This window comes from Heliangelus exortis, chromosome 2, assembly GCF_036169615.1.
Source record: "Heliangelus exortis chromosome 2, bHelExo1.hap1, whole genome shotgun sequence".
In the NCBI taxonomy this organism is placed as follows: Eukaryota; Metazoa; Chordata; class Aves; order Apodiformes; family Trochilidae; genus Heliangelus; species Heliangelus exortis.
The window spans coordinates 110,989,611-111,004,744 of NC_092423.1; the positions used below are offsets into that span (position 1 = coordinate 110,989,611).

The 15,134-nt window shown below is 34.8% G+C and overlaps 1 protein-coding gene across 4 annotated transcripts in view; it reads right to left on the bottom strand.

Annotated features, from left to right (window-relative positions):
• ST18 (ST18 C2H2C-type zinc finger transcription factor) overlaps positions 1 to 15,134 on the bottom strand; it is a 181,865-nt gene that overhangs the window by 63,942 nt on the left and 102,789 nt on the right. For all 4 annotated transcript variants that reach the window (XM_071737528.1, XM_071737527.1, XM_071737530.1 and 1 more), the window contains 3 exons: positions 11,079 to 11,185; positions 4,367 to 4,421; positions 2,486 to 2,516 (listed from right to left, as the gene is read on the bottom strand). In XM_071737528.1, the coding sequence (XP_071593629.1) occupies positions 2,486 to 2,516; positions 4,367 to 4,421; positions 11,079 to 11,185 (193 nt within the window). The remainder of the gene's footprint in view (positions 1 to 2,485; positions 2,517 to 4,366; positions 4,422 to 11,078; positions 11,186 to 15,134) is intronic.

Consider the following 15,134-nt stretch of genomic DNA (forward strand, 5'->3'; position numbering starts at 1 on the left):
TCAGTGCAAGTCTGACACTTAAACAGGAATTGTGTATAGGTCAGTACCTGGAAAGAAAAATAGTGCCCTCTAAGAACTCTAGTGCAGTGCAAGGGAACTTCTAGTTATTTTGTTAAATGGAAATGTATTAAAACCCAACCTGACCCCTAAGGTGATCTGTTTCTCAAAAGATACTTTTTTTATTAAAAAATATGTCCGATTTCTTGGGAAAAGATTAATGATAGCAAAGTCATTTGCCTGATTTCTGGATGAAATCTTGGTTTTTTTGAGATTAATAGATTTTTTTTATTATTATTTTGTTTTGGAATCACATTCCTCTAAGCAAGAATGCAACCCCTGAAATTTAGAAGAGATAAATTTTCATCCATTATTGAATCTAATTGGTGACTGCAACTCTTTGTTTGGCTTTTCAGTTATTTTATTCTCTACTTTTGTGTGAAACGCAACTTAGAGAATAAGAAAAGGCTAACAAATGCTCTAGAACAAATCAATGTTATGAAACTAATAATAATACAATATGAGCATGTAAGCTTATGTAGTGCCTTTCATGTAGAAGTATCCCAAGGCACTTTGTAACAGAAACTCAATATGGAGTGCAAAAGTGCTTTGTCAGATAGGATAAGCCAGGGGAAAAGGGGAAATTAATTAAGCATGGATTTAAAATTCTCAGCCGACACAGCATTTAGAACCTTGGTCAGAAAAGCCAGAGGTTCCAATATCTGTATCCAGGGAAAACAACAGACTATTTCAGTCTTTAATTCTTAAGGAATGTTCAATGGTTTTTTCACAGTAAGATGGATATGGGTAATAGGAATGCATATTGTGGGCTTAATTTCCAAAAGAAACAGAATCGTAGAAGTTGATCACCTGACCTGCATGGCAGTAAAGCCACTTCATTGCAGGGATTCCTGATGTGGATTTTGGTACAGCAGAGGTTGGGAACACCAAGATAAGGACTGGGCAATTATTTTGCTGGCTGTTGAGCTCACTGTTTTAAAGATGCTTCTTTATGGAGGCGGTTCACACCTCTGGCAGAGAAAGTAACAGATTATGTGGTAGTTTCTAAGAAAGCATGTATTTCACAAAGAAAAGCAATATTGCTTGGGAAAAGCTATAGTAATTGATAATGCATAAATTACAGCTTCCCTGATGTTGCAGAAACTTACACATCCTCTATTTTTCAAACATTTTTCTCATAGGAACACATGGACCATCCTCATTTTTGGATGACTGCCTCTTTGGATTAATGTATCCTTCTGGTGCATAAATTAAGGATGCACAGAGGAAAAAGGAGAAGCACTAAATCTCAGGAAACTGAAGCCATACAGAAAAAATGAGGTTCACAGTAGAGCTGAATGAATGACTCACAAGAATAATTTATCCAAAAAGTTAACCTTCACTTCTGTTCGTGGGATATCTAGAAGCTTGTACTTTCCTCAGTTTTATCATAAAACTAGACTTCAAAACGCTGTATGTCTTCACTGCAAATAACTTCATGTAAAAATTTCATGTCCTAACTCAAGAGAGAGTGGCATTTTGATTGATCAAATAAACCACATGAGAGTATTTCTGCTTCCTAGATGGATGAACCCACAATCACATGCTTCAGATGAATATTGTGGTTAAGAAAGCAGCTTGGTAGCATATAATGAAAAGTGAATGTAGGGAAAATAAATTAAGAAGAACTTTTAAGACTTTTTTGCAAAAATATTCTCAGTATTTATATTGTAGCTGTAGTCCATTCCCTAGTAACTCTAGGAATTTTCAGCTATCTGTAAATATTTCCCTTGTGGGCCTTGAGAGTAAAATTGTCTTAGTAAAAAAAAAAGAATTTGATGGTAAGTGGGGTTTTTCTAGGATTTCTAAGAAAAAATGTACCAGGCTTTCCAGGGTTTGTTCTAAGCTCTTGGACCAGTTATTAGGAGCTAATGGAGACATTAGTAAGAATAAAGTAGCAATGTTAAACTTTTATTAGATTACTGATGATCTGAAGTATCCTTGCAGAATTTACAGTATTGTGAGTACTTAGAGAGGAATGAACCATGAATGCATTTAGAATGCACAGTAGTCCACAGATACACTCAGTTTTATAAAAGCCATCTAACAAAACTGTGCAAAGGTTAACATCTTTTAAAATGTTTAGATGCTAAAATACAGTAACACTTGCTACACGAGAAAAAAAAAGGCTGCAGACCAATGAGGAACTATTTTCTTTTTTTGTGCTACCTGACAGAAGCTGAAGATTAAAACAAAATGCCAGAATCCTGACCACTTTGCATTAGTTTCAATTATGCTTGCATAATTTAATGTTATCTATTTCTTTTTTGTATATTTAAAAAATTAATCACTCTCTGTCCTACCCATGCTAAATATCTACATAATGAATCATTTACTAGATTCTCTATTTTGTAGCAATCCCATTGACATGAATTTCCCAATAAAATCAGAAAATAAAACTGAGAGATTAAACAATGTGAGTTCTTACCTGAGCTCTTGAGCTATGGAGTCCACTTGAACTGATAAAAAAAAAATCAGGAAAGAATGTGTTAGTTTACACTTCAAAACCTGTGCTTTCTGCAACCTTGCACCTGCCAAATGTGATGACGGGAGTGGCTATCAAAAACACAGGTGATTATTTCATGCCAGCCACAGGATTGTTGTTAATGCTAGCAAATGTTAACTGAACTTATAATTCTCATAGTTATTTTAGCATGCATGAAATCTGCAGCGTGATATTTAATGGAACACTAAGAAAAATAATAATTAAAAAAAAAAAAAGAGAAGGCACAAGTTTTTGTTGAAAATAGAATGAGAAAGCTCTGCTTTTCCTGAATTTTAATTCAGTTTGGGAATGATGAAGGCTGATGTTTACCAATACCTGCCTAAACATTACTCATATTGCACAGGCAACTTTTGTTGTTTCCACTAGTGGAAAAATGTTCCTGATATATTACTTTCTCTAGATGTGTATGTGTATAAAAATATAGAAAAAGAAAATTCATAAGTTTCAAAACTGTGTTAGTCTTTTAAGTGAAAAGGGTATGAATCCCCTAATAAATACAACTAAAGCCTGCTGAGCCAGCCAGACCGTCTTAATTCATAGACAGAGAAGACACCGTCTAATGCTGAGATGTGAATTCTTCCCTACTCAATAACTTTCTTCAAGTTCTCTGTTCTGGTACTTTTGAAGTATATATGATTTTTACATTAATTTCAGAGGACATAACCAAGGGATGCATCAAGGATCTGACATGAAAATTATTATGTTTTTTCGAAAGGCTTGTCTGTATTTATCTTCTTGTCTGCAGGTAGTTTGTGGCACTCCCACCCCCTTCCTCTGTCTTTTCCTAAGAGAAGTCCAGCACTTTTCACATCTTTAATAATTTGAAACCAGAGAACTAAACCAAACCGCACTTCATTTTTCATTCTGGCCACAACTTGAAGCTGAAGACACAATGTTAGGAATCCAGAATTACTGAGTTGTGACAATGAATCAAAGTAGTCTGTTTTGCACAATCCTGAGAGCGTATGATTCACATTAAGATCAGAGTGATGGATGAGTGCTTTGCACCTCTGAAACTAGCCATAAGCAAAAATGCTCACAGAGCAGGCAAAACTTTGACATTTATTTTTAAGTATTTCCATTTTTCACTCATTATCAAGAGTCACAAAAAGTGTTATGAATTGATATAAAAAATTATTTTCCTGGAAGGGCTGTATTGCCAGTCAATCATGTTTTCCAGATGTTGAGATCATTAAGGGCCTGTTTATCTCTCAGTACTGTATTTCCATCTGTTCCTTACAAAAAGAGAGGAAAGATGGGAAATAGAGCTATGCCATAACTTTGCAAAATGAAGCACAATCATCAGTACTTAAAAAAAGCACAGGTTCTCCTCTGCTGCATACATCTGCACATATTTTGATTGAACTAAATATACTTCTGGACCATTTATACAGCTAATTTGCAGGTAATTTATGGCAATAGAAAGAAAAAATATTCCACTGACTGAGACAAAGTTTTGTACATTACTTTGAAAGCATCTACTCAATTTTATCTAGCTCTACTCCTTATGGAAAAATCTTTGGTTGCATAATAAACAGCAAAACCTTTTATTTTCTTTGAGAAACAGCTCAACGAAAATAGCATACAGTAGATTTTAAATTTTATTTTATTTTATTTTTTCTTTAAGCCATAGCTAATAACATCTTGCCTCTTAATTCCAGCAGTCTGTGTCCTGCCTTGATTAAAAAAGCAGCTCTAAGGAAGCTACACACTCTCTTACTGCACATTAGGGACTGTGCACAGGAACTCTCATATTTCATGGTGTGCTGGGCACAGGGTCGTGGAACGTGCTTGCTAACTCACCCTTGGTTCCTTTTGAGCGTGTGCGCAGCTTTTTATTTTCCCCATCTGCATCCATCTGTAATATTAACACAAAGTCTTTAATTCATCCCTTTTGCCATTGAGAAAAAAAAGTCTCCAATGCTTTTTTTTTTTTTTTCCAAAGGCTAGACAGTAATAGAAAGAAATATAATCATGCCTTATTAATCTTGTCAAAGAGATAAAAAGCCATCTGTGAATATCTAGTAAATACCTAGGAGATACCTTTAATGATACAGATTTGTTTAATAAAGTGATGGTTATGAGTGACTCTGTTAGGTTTAATGACAACTTCTACAGGTGTAAGCTGAAGGTATAAGGTTACAAACAGCAATGTTCTATGAATGTATATTTTAATAGCAGTGTCAGAACCTACATCTCTGAAAACTTCACCCTTAAAATGTGAAACTCCACTTAAACAACTACTTCACACAGAAGTTTTGGTCGAAGACACAGTTACGGAGATTTATGAGTTTTTGCAAGAATGCAGTTTCTGGGTTTGTGTCTTTTATAAATTAATAAAACCCAAGCAAACATGAAAAAAAAATCCCCCAGAAAGTCAGATGTTGCTAAAAGATTTACAAATGAAAAAAAAAAAAAAAAGAAAAAGAGACAACTTGAAAGATGAGCTGCCCTTATAACTTTTGACTACATCATAATTAGCACTGAATATATGCATGTTCTGGTCTGGGATCTGGCCAGGACACATAATTGTAGGGGCAGGATTTCAATTCATGGATTTTATTGCAAACTGCTGAATTAAGATTAAGATTTCATGTTCTGATGAGGAGAGCTTCAGGGACATACAGCAGCTTGTATAACAGAGCAAATTCTGACAATGTCCAGGGAGGCAAACTCCATTCTAAACGTAACTCTCACATTTCATTTAAGGAAGGCTCAGTCCTGAGAAATTTTTGCCTTGGCAAGCTATCAGGAACTCTGGAATTCTTCTTCAGCCTATGGTAGTATCTCACTATCTCTTAGGTTTGAATCCTGGTTTCTCTGTTTTTAAAATGGTGATGATCAAACATACTGTAGAAGAAGAAACTCCCATGTGCTTCCATGGTCTGGAGATCAATATGCAGGAACAAATGGCAGCACAATCATCTGATTTATATGGCTGTGTTGGGCAATTGGTAGATGCATTATGTGAACACCAGAAGTTGCCTATGCCTGACATCTTTCTCTGCAAAAGGTCACAAGATGAAAAACAATGTCATCAGAAGATGATGTCGATTATTTCCCTCTCCCCTTCTGAGGGTCAGCAGCACTGGTTTGCCCCACAGAGGGAAGATGCATGACACTCTGTTTGTGCCTTTTTCCATTTGTAGAGCTTGAAGACCTGAGGATTTTTTATTTATAGCTTTATGTGACTCAGATAACAGAGATGTTTTGAAGGTCCTATATGAAAGAACATTGCAGAATATGACAAAGATGATCTGAGAAAGAAGAGTAAAGTCAGTCTTTCTAGGGGAGAAAAAGCATTTTTTTAATTTCCTTTTTAAATTTTTTTTTCTATTTGTTGTTGTTATGTGTGGTTACATATTATATACAGCTACTGGAACCAAATTACCTATTTGCAGGCGAGAACATGAGCATTTTAAACTGGCATTCATGTCCTAGAAGAAGTCTAATTCTAGAACACTGGCTAGTGATATCTGAAATGAAAGTATAAATTGATCAAAATGTACCTCAAAGCCAGACAATGATATCTTTTCTCTGTTTAAATTTACATCTGATGTTGATTATTAGCAGGGAGGGAATATAAGTGGCTTCTGTTTATGTAGTGGGGCTGATGGCAGCCTTTACTCGTTACTACCCTTAAAACCTGGAGAACGAGTTTTTACAATGTGACTGCAATGGTAATGGGAAACGTGGCTCTGTTCTCTGATGCTGAGTTGTGATTGAAGGCACTGACCTGCCATAGACTTATAATAGGGGAGCAGGTGTGGCAATGATGGACTTTAATTTCCTTTAATAAACCTTTTATGTGCCACACTTTTACTGCCATTCTATGCTCTCCAAGGTCCTGCACATAATAGGTTCATTACTTTTGATTACTATAGTCTATTGAGACAAACAACTCCAGAACACACTATATATTATGTTCAGTTAAACCAATATAGACTATTTATCCACTGTGCATTATTTCACCTGCAACTCTACAGACAAAATTAACAACAGCTCCTGTAAGCTAAAACTATTAAAACCACTGGTACTCCTTTGTCATCATTTCATAATACCACACCAATCATGGTGCTGCTCTTTTAATTATGAAACAAAAAGTGTCCACTGCTTCTACTGAACAGCAGTTACTTTGGTCTATATATTATGTTGCACTGTGATGAATATTTAAAAACTGCAAAAGGAGTGAAAGCCAACAGTAAAATCAATGCAGGTGATTTTTCTATTGATTTTATTTCCCTGTAAAAAAATTGAAACTATGAGAGATGTTTAATCAACTCAAACCAAAATTTTATAGGACTATTTAGCCTGGTGCATACCCCATATTAAAATAATAATCATGTCCGTGTTGCACCTTAACTTTAAAAAAATATTAACTTTAAAAAAATATTGTTCTTTACCTTGAAAATTCTACAAAAATATCTGAATAAAACTGTGAAATATTCTAAGTGTGCCAGCAAAAAGATCTTTCTTGAAATGTAGTACCTTTGGGGTTTGATAGTTCTTTCAGAAACTATGATTCTGAGAAAAGTAAACAAAGTTTCTCAGTTCTGATTTTTGCCTACATAGTGATGGTTTTACAAGAGATTACAGCCACAGATGGTCAGCAAAAAGTATGCAAACTTTTTAACAGTCCATGGAACAATAAAAGAATTAAACTCCAAGTGAAAAATTGTATCAAGTAGTTGTTAGGGTGTTTATTTGAGAATTGTATCTTATTACTGCTATCTATTGTAAAGATTGAATGGTTCTGGAAGGTGCTTCATGCTCTCAAAGCTGGGGATGATCAGTCCTCCCTTTCAGGACATACGTTAACTTGAGACAAGAAGTCATCAAAGAAGCACAGAATAGTTATGTCTGAAAAAAATCCTCACAGGATGTCTTACTCCTAATTTTTTAGCTGTCAGGGCCATTAGGATAATATCTAAAAGCTTGTCAGGAAAAATTTTTTTGGAATTGCAGTCCTGCATTTTTTAAGGGCAAGATTCACAAAAAGAAGTGAATGATGGAATTAATTCCACTTTAGATTTGTCTTTATACCCAGATTCTCTGATTTGATGGGTTTAAACCCATCTAAACGTTTTCTTTTCAAAATTAGTTGATAATAGCTTAATTTACTCAAAATGAAATAGTGTGAGATACACAGTCAGAAACACAGCAAGTGAGTTGCAGTGGCTCTGCAGTTCCCAGTTGTTAAGCAATCAGGCTAAGAAATAAAAAACTGCCCAAGAATTCCTGCAGTTGCACTGAGTTTCTGTGACGTGGAAATTCACTGAGCATGTTGGTGATGAATTATTTTCTAAAAGCACATTCCAGCAAACCTCACCAGCTTTCTGTCCGTCTTCAAGAACTTCAGTATTTCAGAATTCCACTCTCCACCTTTCCTTCAATATCAACTTAAGGACAAGTCACAAGTCAATAACTAGATCCCAGAAAACGCACTGGAGTCACAAATGATACTACAAATTCTGCTTGGCTGAAACTGGAGTAACTTGCTATATGCTTGCTGCAGGATATTTATGTTTCTTCAGTTTAATTTACTATTGGATTAGTAGGAACCATAATTTCTAAGCAAACTATTTCAAAGTTCCTGGATACAGAAAACAAATGTTATTTCTTCTGTTTGTATCATCACACTGCAGTGAGTGGACTCGAGAGCAGCACCTGGAAATACTTCCCTGACTGAGAGAATCAGGATTTGGCTTTGAAATTGCTTTTTTTGTGTGCCTGGAGTCTATCTATGCACATGTGCATGCACTGATATTATAATGGGATCCAAGAATATGACTAACAGCTGAAAATGGACGTGTGCAATAAATGATAATAATAAAAATAACAATAATAATAACTATTTCACTTTACTAGCACATTTTAATTCTGAATTTTCAAATCTAGATCGATATTACTATGTGGTAAGATAGTTTTATAGCACATTACTGCGAAATAAACTGTGACTTGGGGAAGCCAGTGCTGCTGACATAGGTAAAAGTGAAATGCACCTCCTGGAAAGAGCTAATGTAAAAGCTGTGCACTTTCTAATTTCTAATGTAATCTTTGTATAAGCATAATTTTCCCTGAGTGTGTTTCACAGTCCATGAGTGGAAGTCTTTCTTTTTGTATAACTAGCTAGTGAGAAAGAAGCCACCAGCTTATCTAGAGGAAATGAGAATAAAAGCTGATATTCTATTGTGATTTTCCAACTAAAAGTTGTGTCTGATTTTCAAATGAACTTGGCAAACAACTTCTCTAGGATAAGCCTTAAGTGATTTTGAGAGGTCTGAAGTTTTTATTTCTTATTTTTATTTTGTAAACTACTTAAGTTTGCGTAGAAAAAACAGCTACACCTGTCACTAGACTATTGAGTTTATCCAGAAAAATTTAAAAAAAAAAGAAAAAAACAACAACCAAACCAAACCAAACCAAAACAACAAACCAGAAGCAAACAAAACCAAAGAACCAACCAAACAAAAAAGAAATCCAAAGAACAAAAAATGACCCCCCCCAAAAAAACCCACAAAACCAAATGAACTTGATTACTATTAATATTACAAACTTTTTAAAGGTATGCAAATCTATCCCAAAGTCCTAAACACAATCCACAAACTTCAGAGTTGAAGTCAGACACTTCTAAGAACTATAAACACAGCTGAGCTGCGCTGTGCCCCAGGCTGAGATGGCATTCTCTGTGCCTCACCCTACAACAAATAACACCCTCAGAGAAACCTTTTCAGTGCTTTTGGTACTCCTATTTTAATTTTTCATTTACTTTAACTCGTTTAAGAATCTAACACATAAGAAGAGAATAATGCCATATGAAAAGCATTTAAAAAAATAAATGTGATAGCAAGAAGATTTCCTATAACCTGTCCAGATGTAGAGCTCTGTTTGCCTGCTTGTGTATCAATGTGTTCTGACTGCATCTTCCTGTCATTGAACCACAGATTTTTTTATTATGAATTATTAGTCTTAGACTGACAGTACGACAAGGAAATGCAAAGTATACATTAAGTAACTTCTAGATAAAGTTTCTGTATTCTGATTACTGGCAGCAAAAATATCCAAAATCCGAAGACAAAATTTTAAGGAATATTCCAAGTACAGTGGTGAAGTTCTCTTGCTCTTCTTATTCTTCTTTATTTTTAATAACCTATTGATGTCCAGAAAGAAGAAAAAAATATTTACAAAGTAGCTGTTCTTAAATATTGTAACTGAAAATACCCCTTGTTCTGTGATTCTGATTATTTTTAGCCAAGGAGTCATCTCATCTTTATTTTTTTGAAACTTTTGCTTTAGTTTACACATTGCTATTCTGAATATCTCTAGAAGAAAACTGACTAGCAGGGAAATAATTTGTTCAGTGTATTTGTTTTTCAGGAATAAAAATAAGTAAGTATGTCTACTGAATGCAAACTTTAAAGCATGCTTACAATACGTAGAAATTATCAACAATTTGGCATTTCATGGTGTGGTTGATTGGTATACATATTGTTGAGAAATAAATATTTTTATCCTGAAGACACTACTTGAAAATATGAAGTGATAAAATAAACCTTAAATTGGGGGCAAGCTTGAATAACTTTCTAACGAGGATGATTTATTTGGATTCTCACTTCTGATTTCTGAGTTGTCACTGCTGTTGTATACTTCAACCATGCAACTTTGCACAACTGGCAGTGCTGAATATAAACCAAAGCCATATGTTTATGTCCTTTTGCCAAACGACTACAGCAAATAGTTCTATTATTCCCTTAGGTAACCAACGTGTGCCAAGTATTTCTATTAGTCTGCTTTACCAAGGCTTTAGAGGGCAGAGTCACAGCTTTTTGAAATTAAGGGGCAACTGCTAGGTTTTTAAATTTTGAGAAAAATCATATAGTTTACCGGGCTGAAATGCAGCTCAACACAAAGTGATGAGAGATTCTACTTGCTGGAGGATTTTTTCCCCGCATTTTTATTTTTGACATAGTTCAATGTCTTGTCACTCTTTCTTGGGCTACTATGTGCAATACATAATTTTTTAGAAGAGAGCAAGTGTTAGTATTTACCAATAAAAATCCTTTGAGTTCTTTTACTTCTATGGTATTTTTTTTATCCCACTCAACTGATCTTTAGTTCAAAAAACCTCAGTAAGCATTATCAAAAATTCAATAGTAAGCAATCTCTCAGAGATTAAATTTAGCAGTTCATTAAGAAATACATTCTCTGCTTCTGGAGTCATATAAATTCAAAGACAGATGTATTCTTGACAGTATGTAATGCTAGCAGAGTGTAGTTCTGAAACTCAGAAACTACAATTTCTAGTTATTTACAAAGATTCATATCTTTTTTTCAATAGTTCCATATTGTTACACCTGACCACTGAAGACAACTCTTCTTAAAACAGCAGATGCTATGTGAGAAAAACAGCCATAGTGCACAGGATTCTACACATGAAGCCACATAGTGTTCTAGTACTTATATATATATATTATTTTTTTTACTCAAATTAATTTTCGTAAATAAATTATCCCACCTTTGAATACTTCCGTGTGAAAATATGAGCAGATTCCAGAGGACCAAATTCGTCACTCAGCCCAAGATGACTTGTCTGATTTAACAGATAATCCTGAAATTCATTATCTGAAAAAGAAAAAAAAAACACACAACAACAACAACAACAAAAACAAAACAATAAAAGAAAAGCAAAAACCAGCTGTACTAAATAAAACATAGACGAAAAAGGACATTCTTTAAATCAAGCGGGTAAATAATAAAGATGCGTCGTTTGCCTGTGTGATGTTTTAAAGATATGATAGAGAGGCATCAATGGTGCTTCTAAAAGTCAGAAAGAATAGCAAATTTTTTTCTGTTATGGTACTTTATTTATATTGTTAATACCATTGCCAATAGCTGATGAAAGAGACTTCTCTCAGAAAAGGTTTTAAAAAAATTCATATTCTATATGTAGAAATCCTTAGCCAAATATTTTTACTGCTCCAGAACCTGTTTGAGTAGCACAGTTTACTACACAATGTGAAATAAATAAGCAGCATTCCAAAATATATTAATAATAACAGAAAAACCCTCAGATTTTTTTTTCTTATTTTAAATATCAGTGTTTAAAGTTTGGCAGACTGATGTGTTCTCAGCATACGCAAAATGAACAAAATCCTTGACATTTCTTCATGCTCATTTTCCATTCTTTTCTGTGAGAAAACTCCCACTAAATCAACAGTAATAGTGAGGGAAAAAGAGCTGCAGAAGTTTATATCTTACTGTACAAAAGTGAGGGCCTTGTATTTAGAAATAACCAATCCCAAACTCTTAGAACTCTTAAAGTTGTAGTCACTTGCAACCTGGGAAAATCTGGGTGTGAGCATTAACTACGGGCAGACTTTATTTTAGCATCATGCTTTCCAATAGTGACCAAAATATAAAAATTTTACATTCACTTGCAAATTCAGAGATGCTTTTCAAATAGCATTCAGCGTACTTAATAAAAGAGATCTATTCTTTTTAATGTATAACAATTACATCAAAGTTTGGAGATAAAGCTTTGGAACTTGAAGGTGGAAGCTCAGCTACTCACTGAATGATAGCTGATGAAGTTTTGTCAGAAAGATCTCTAATGCTACATTTCTGAAATTGGAAAGGCTCATTCTAAATAGATTCTCAGAGAAGATAGTTTATTGCATGACTAATTTCTGCTTGAGTCCCAATAGATAGAATATTAGTTGCATCCCATCAATAACTGTTAATTAAAATAAATCAGGTTTTATCAAATTTCAAACCAGACAACAGATGCAAGGTGATAAAGAAGGGAGAAAACCCAGAAAAAAATGCCTAATACCAAAGAGATTTTTAAAGACCTTTTTCTAGCCAATATGTTGTTGGAAAAAATGTCATTTATCCTCGATGGCCTATTTCCCTGTTACCCTATTTCAACATCCATGAAAAAACCAAACCAAACCAATCCACAAAATTAGTTTTAAAGCTTTTTACCTTCCTCTTTGTTCAAAACACACCAACCTAAATCAAAAGATCTCTAAGAGTAGCTAAAATGGTGAACAAAGCTCCTTACAAAGTCTAAAACTTAGTAGGGTTTTGTCTAAAATCCTATCATGTTACGTATTTATTAGCAATATATTTTTCATTTATTTTCTCAAAGATTGCCAATAAAGAACTAAATCACATAAGGGAGTAGCTGTAAACCCTTTGAGTTCCCTAATGTCAAACTCATTAGCATCCGAATAACCACACAGCAGCACATCATCTGCACAATTGCAATTTTTTACTACTTTTAATAGCGTTTCTCAAAGGGCTCATTTTCAACTTTCTTCAGTGGTTAGTTGCTTCTCTGGGGAATAGGAGCTTCCTGACGCTCACAGCTTCTACTCAACAACCAGGCCGTTTGCTGTCAGAAGCATCAGCCCTCTGCCCTAACCCCATCTGCTGTCTCTCTCATCCTAAGGGACCTGGAGTTAAGACAGCGCAGCTGAGATCCGCTTTGGAAAGTGCACAAAGGACAGGGAAATATACAAAACTTTTCACATGTAACTTTACAGAACAAAATAATACACTGAAAAACTTCCTTTTAAGAACAGGAGCCTGGACTTGGGCTGGGGGGGAGTTTTAAAGTGGTACTGCAAAACTCGATGCAACAGTGCTGTTTGTAATTTTATTCCCATCTGCCTTGCATGCGACATCATCAGCTATCTTTGTAAAGCAGAGAATGCTCTTCTAGGAGAAAAGCAAAACTTTAAATAAAGCATAAAACCTAACCCTCTCATCTGTGTCTAGTTACAACGGAAATTATTGGTTAATAATTTTAAATGTGCTGTTTTCTATTTCTTTCACATAACAGGGTACTGGCTACCATACAGCTGATTCGTGGGTGATTACCCACATTGGAAGATCTGGTGTTTCACAAAAAGCCTAATACAGTGTCATGAATCTATCTTCTTACAAACAGGGTGTGTAGGATTACTCTGTGTCATGGGATGTGACATACCCCTAAAAAAATATAAACTATGTGTCACCCTTGTCCACACTCGAAGAAACAACTTACATTTCAAATATAATTTCTGGGATCTCATACTTCATGAACTACTTAGTGTTGACTTCAGAGCTGCATCAAGATGTTATATTGTAAGTTATTGTGAAACACTATTTAAGTATCCCATATGAATTACAAATTTAATCATAGGACAAATTTGGAGGCATTGCAAAAAGTGCATGTAAAAGTATACAATGCCAACTGGAACTATCAGGATCTCAGCCTCAAGAGCTCATAAAGAATATCTATCTAGGTTATTGGTGGCTTTGATGATAAGATCATTGTTGATAGAAATCAGGTAGAACTAATTTACTCATTTGTCAACTGAGGTTCATTGGTAAGATCACTTCTGTTAAGTCCACACGTATCTTCATTTGGCCCAGCTTCTTTATATCTTGCATTCATTCATTGTCTGTTTTAGGAAAGAATTCAAAAGGATTTGCAGACTGCAAGTTATGCCTACACTTCAATGTCTGTATGTCTAACAGCATTTTTTTAATCCTGAAGGTGAAGCTAGCCTGCCCACAAAGAAACTCCCAAAACAATCTTACCTCTCTTCAACCAGTACCTCAGTTCAACTAGAATAATAAACTTTATAAACCCACAAAGATGGAATAAATGAGTTGCTTGATTTGCCAATGTAATGGTTCAGTGAAGTCACCTGGACCCTTTGCAATTCATTCTTTGGTTTATAGCCATTTCCAGTGCAACATGATTTTGTACTGACTCTGAAGTGTTATCCTACTGAGATCCATGAGTCATACCAGGATACTGATGTGAATCACCATTTGGGCCCAGATCCTCAACATCAGATAATCATAAATCCCTTCAAACAACCATTTTTGTTGAGCCATTGTTTATGGGTAGAAGTCCACTCATTCAGGTACTAAAGAGCTCCTGAGGATTTAACAATTTGTAAAGACATATTCAACAGTCAAAAACAATCTCATCAGAAGTCTGAGGTTGCTTTCTCTGTCTGAACTACAGTAAACAAAGCTGTCCCACATCTGTAAAAGACCACAACAACTTTTCGAGCATAATCTATATCATTTCCAACAGTTTGATTTTCTCTCATTTACCACATCACTAGGTGATAGATTGCAAATATGAAAAGGAACAGTCACAACAGTTTGTGATATTTTAACTCAGAATGGAATAGCTAAGGAAACAAAATCCAGTGTGCTCACTGATGATCCCTGAACATTTTTTTCATGCAACTTACTTAAAATTTGAGAGGAAAAAAAAAAAAAAAAAAAAAAAAAGTGTGGAAAAAGATTCCAGTGCAAATGAACGAAGATATATTGGGCTCTTGACTGTGGTCAGATATTCATCTGCACAGGCTGAATGTAAAGTATGTAACTTTACACCTGAAATACTTCACAAACTTATGGGTCACCTCAGTGAGACCCTTAAAGTGCATGTGCAATGTTCACCACAGGACTAAACAATTTAATCTAATTTGATATTCTGATTCCCTTTAATACCCTCAATACAGTACACCTGGGCTGTCTCAGAAATCTGAAGAAAAGTCGA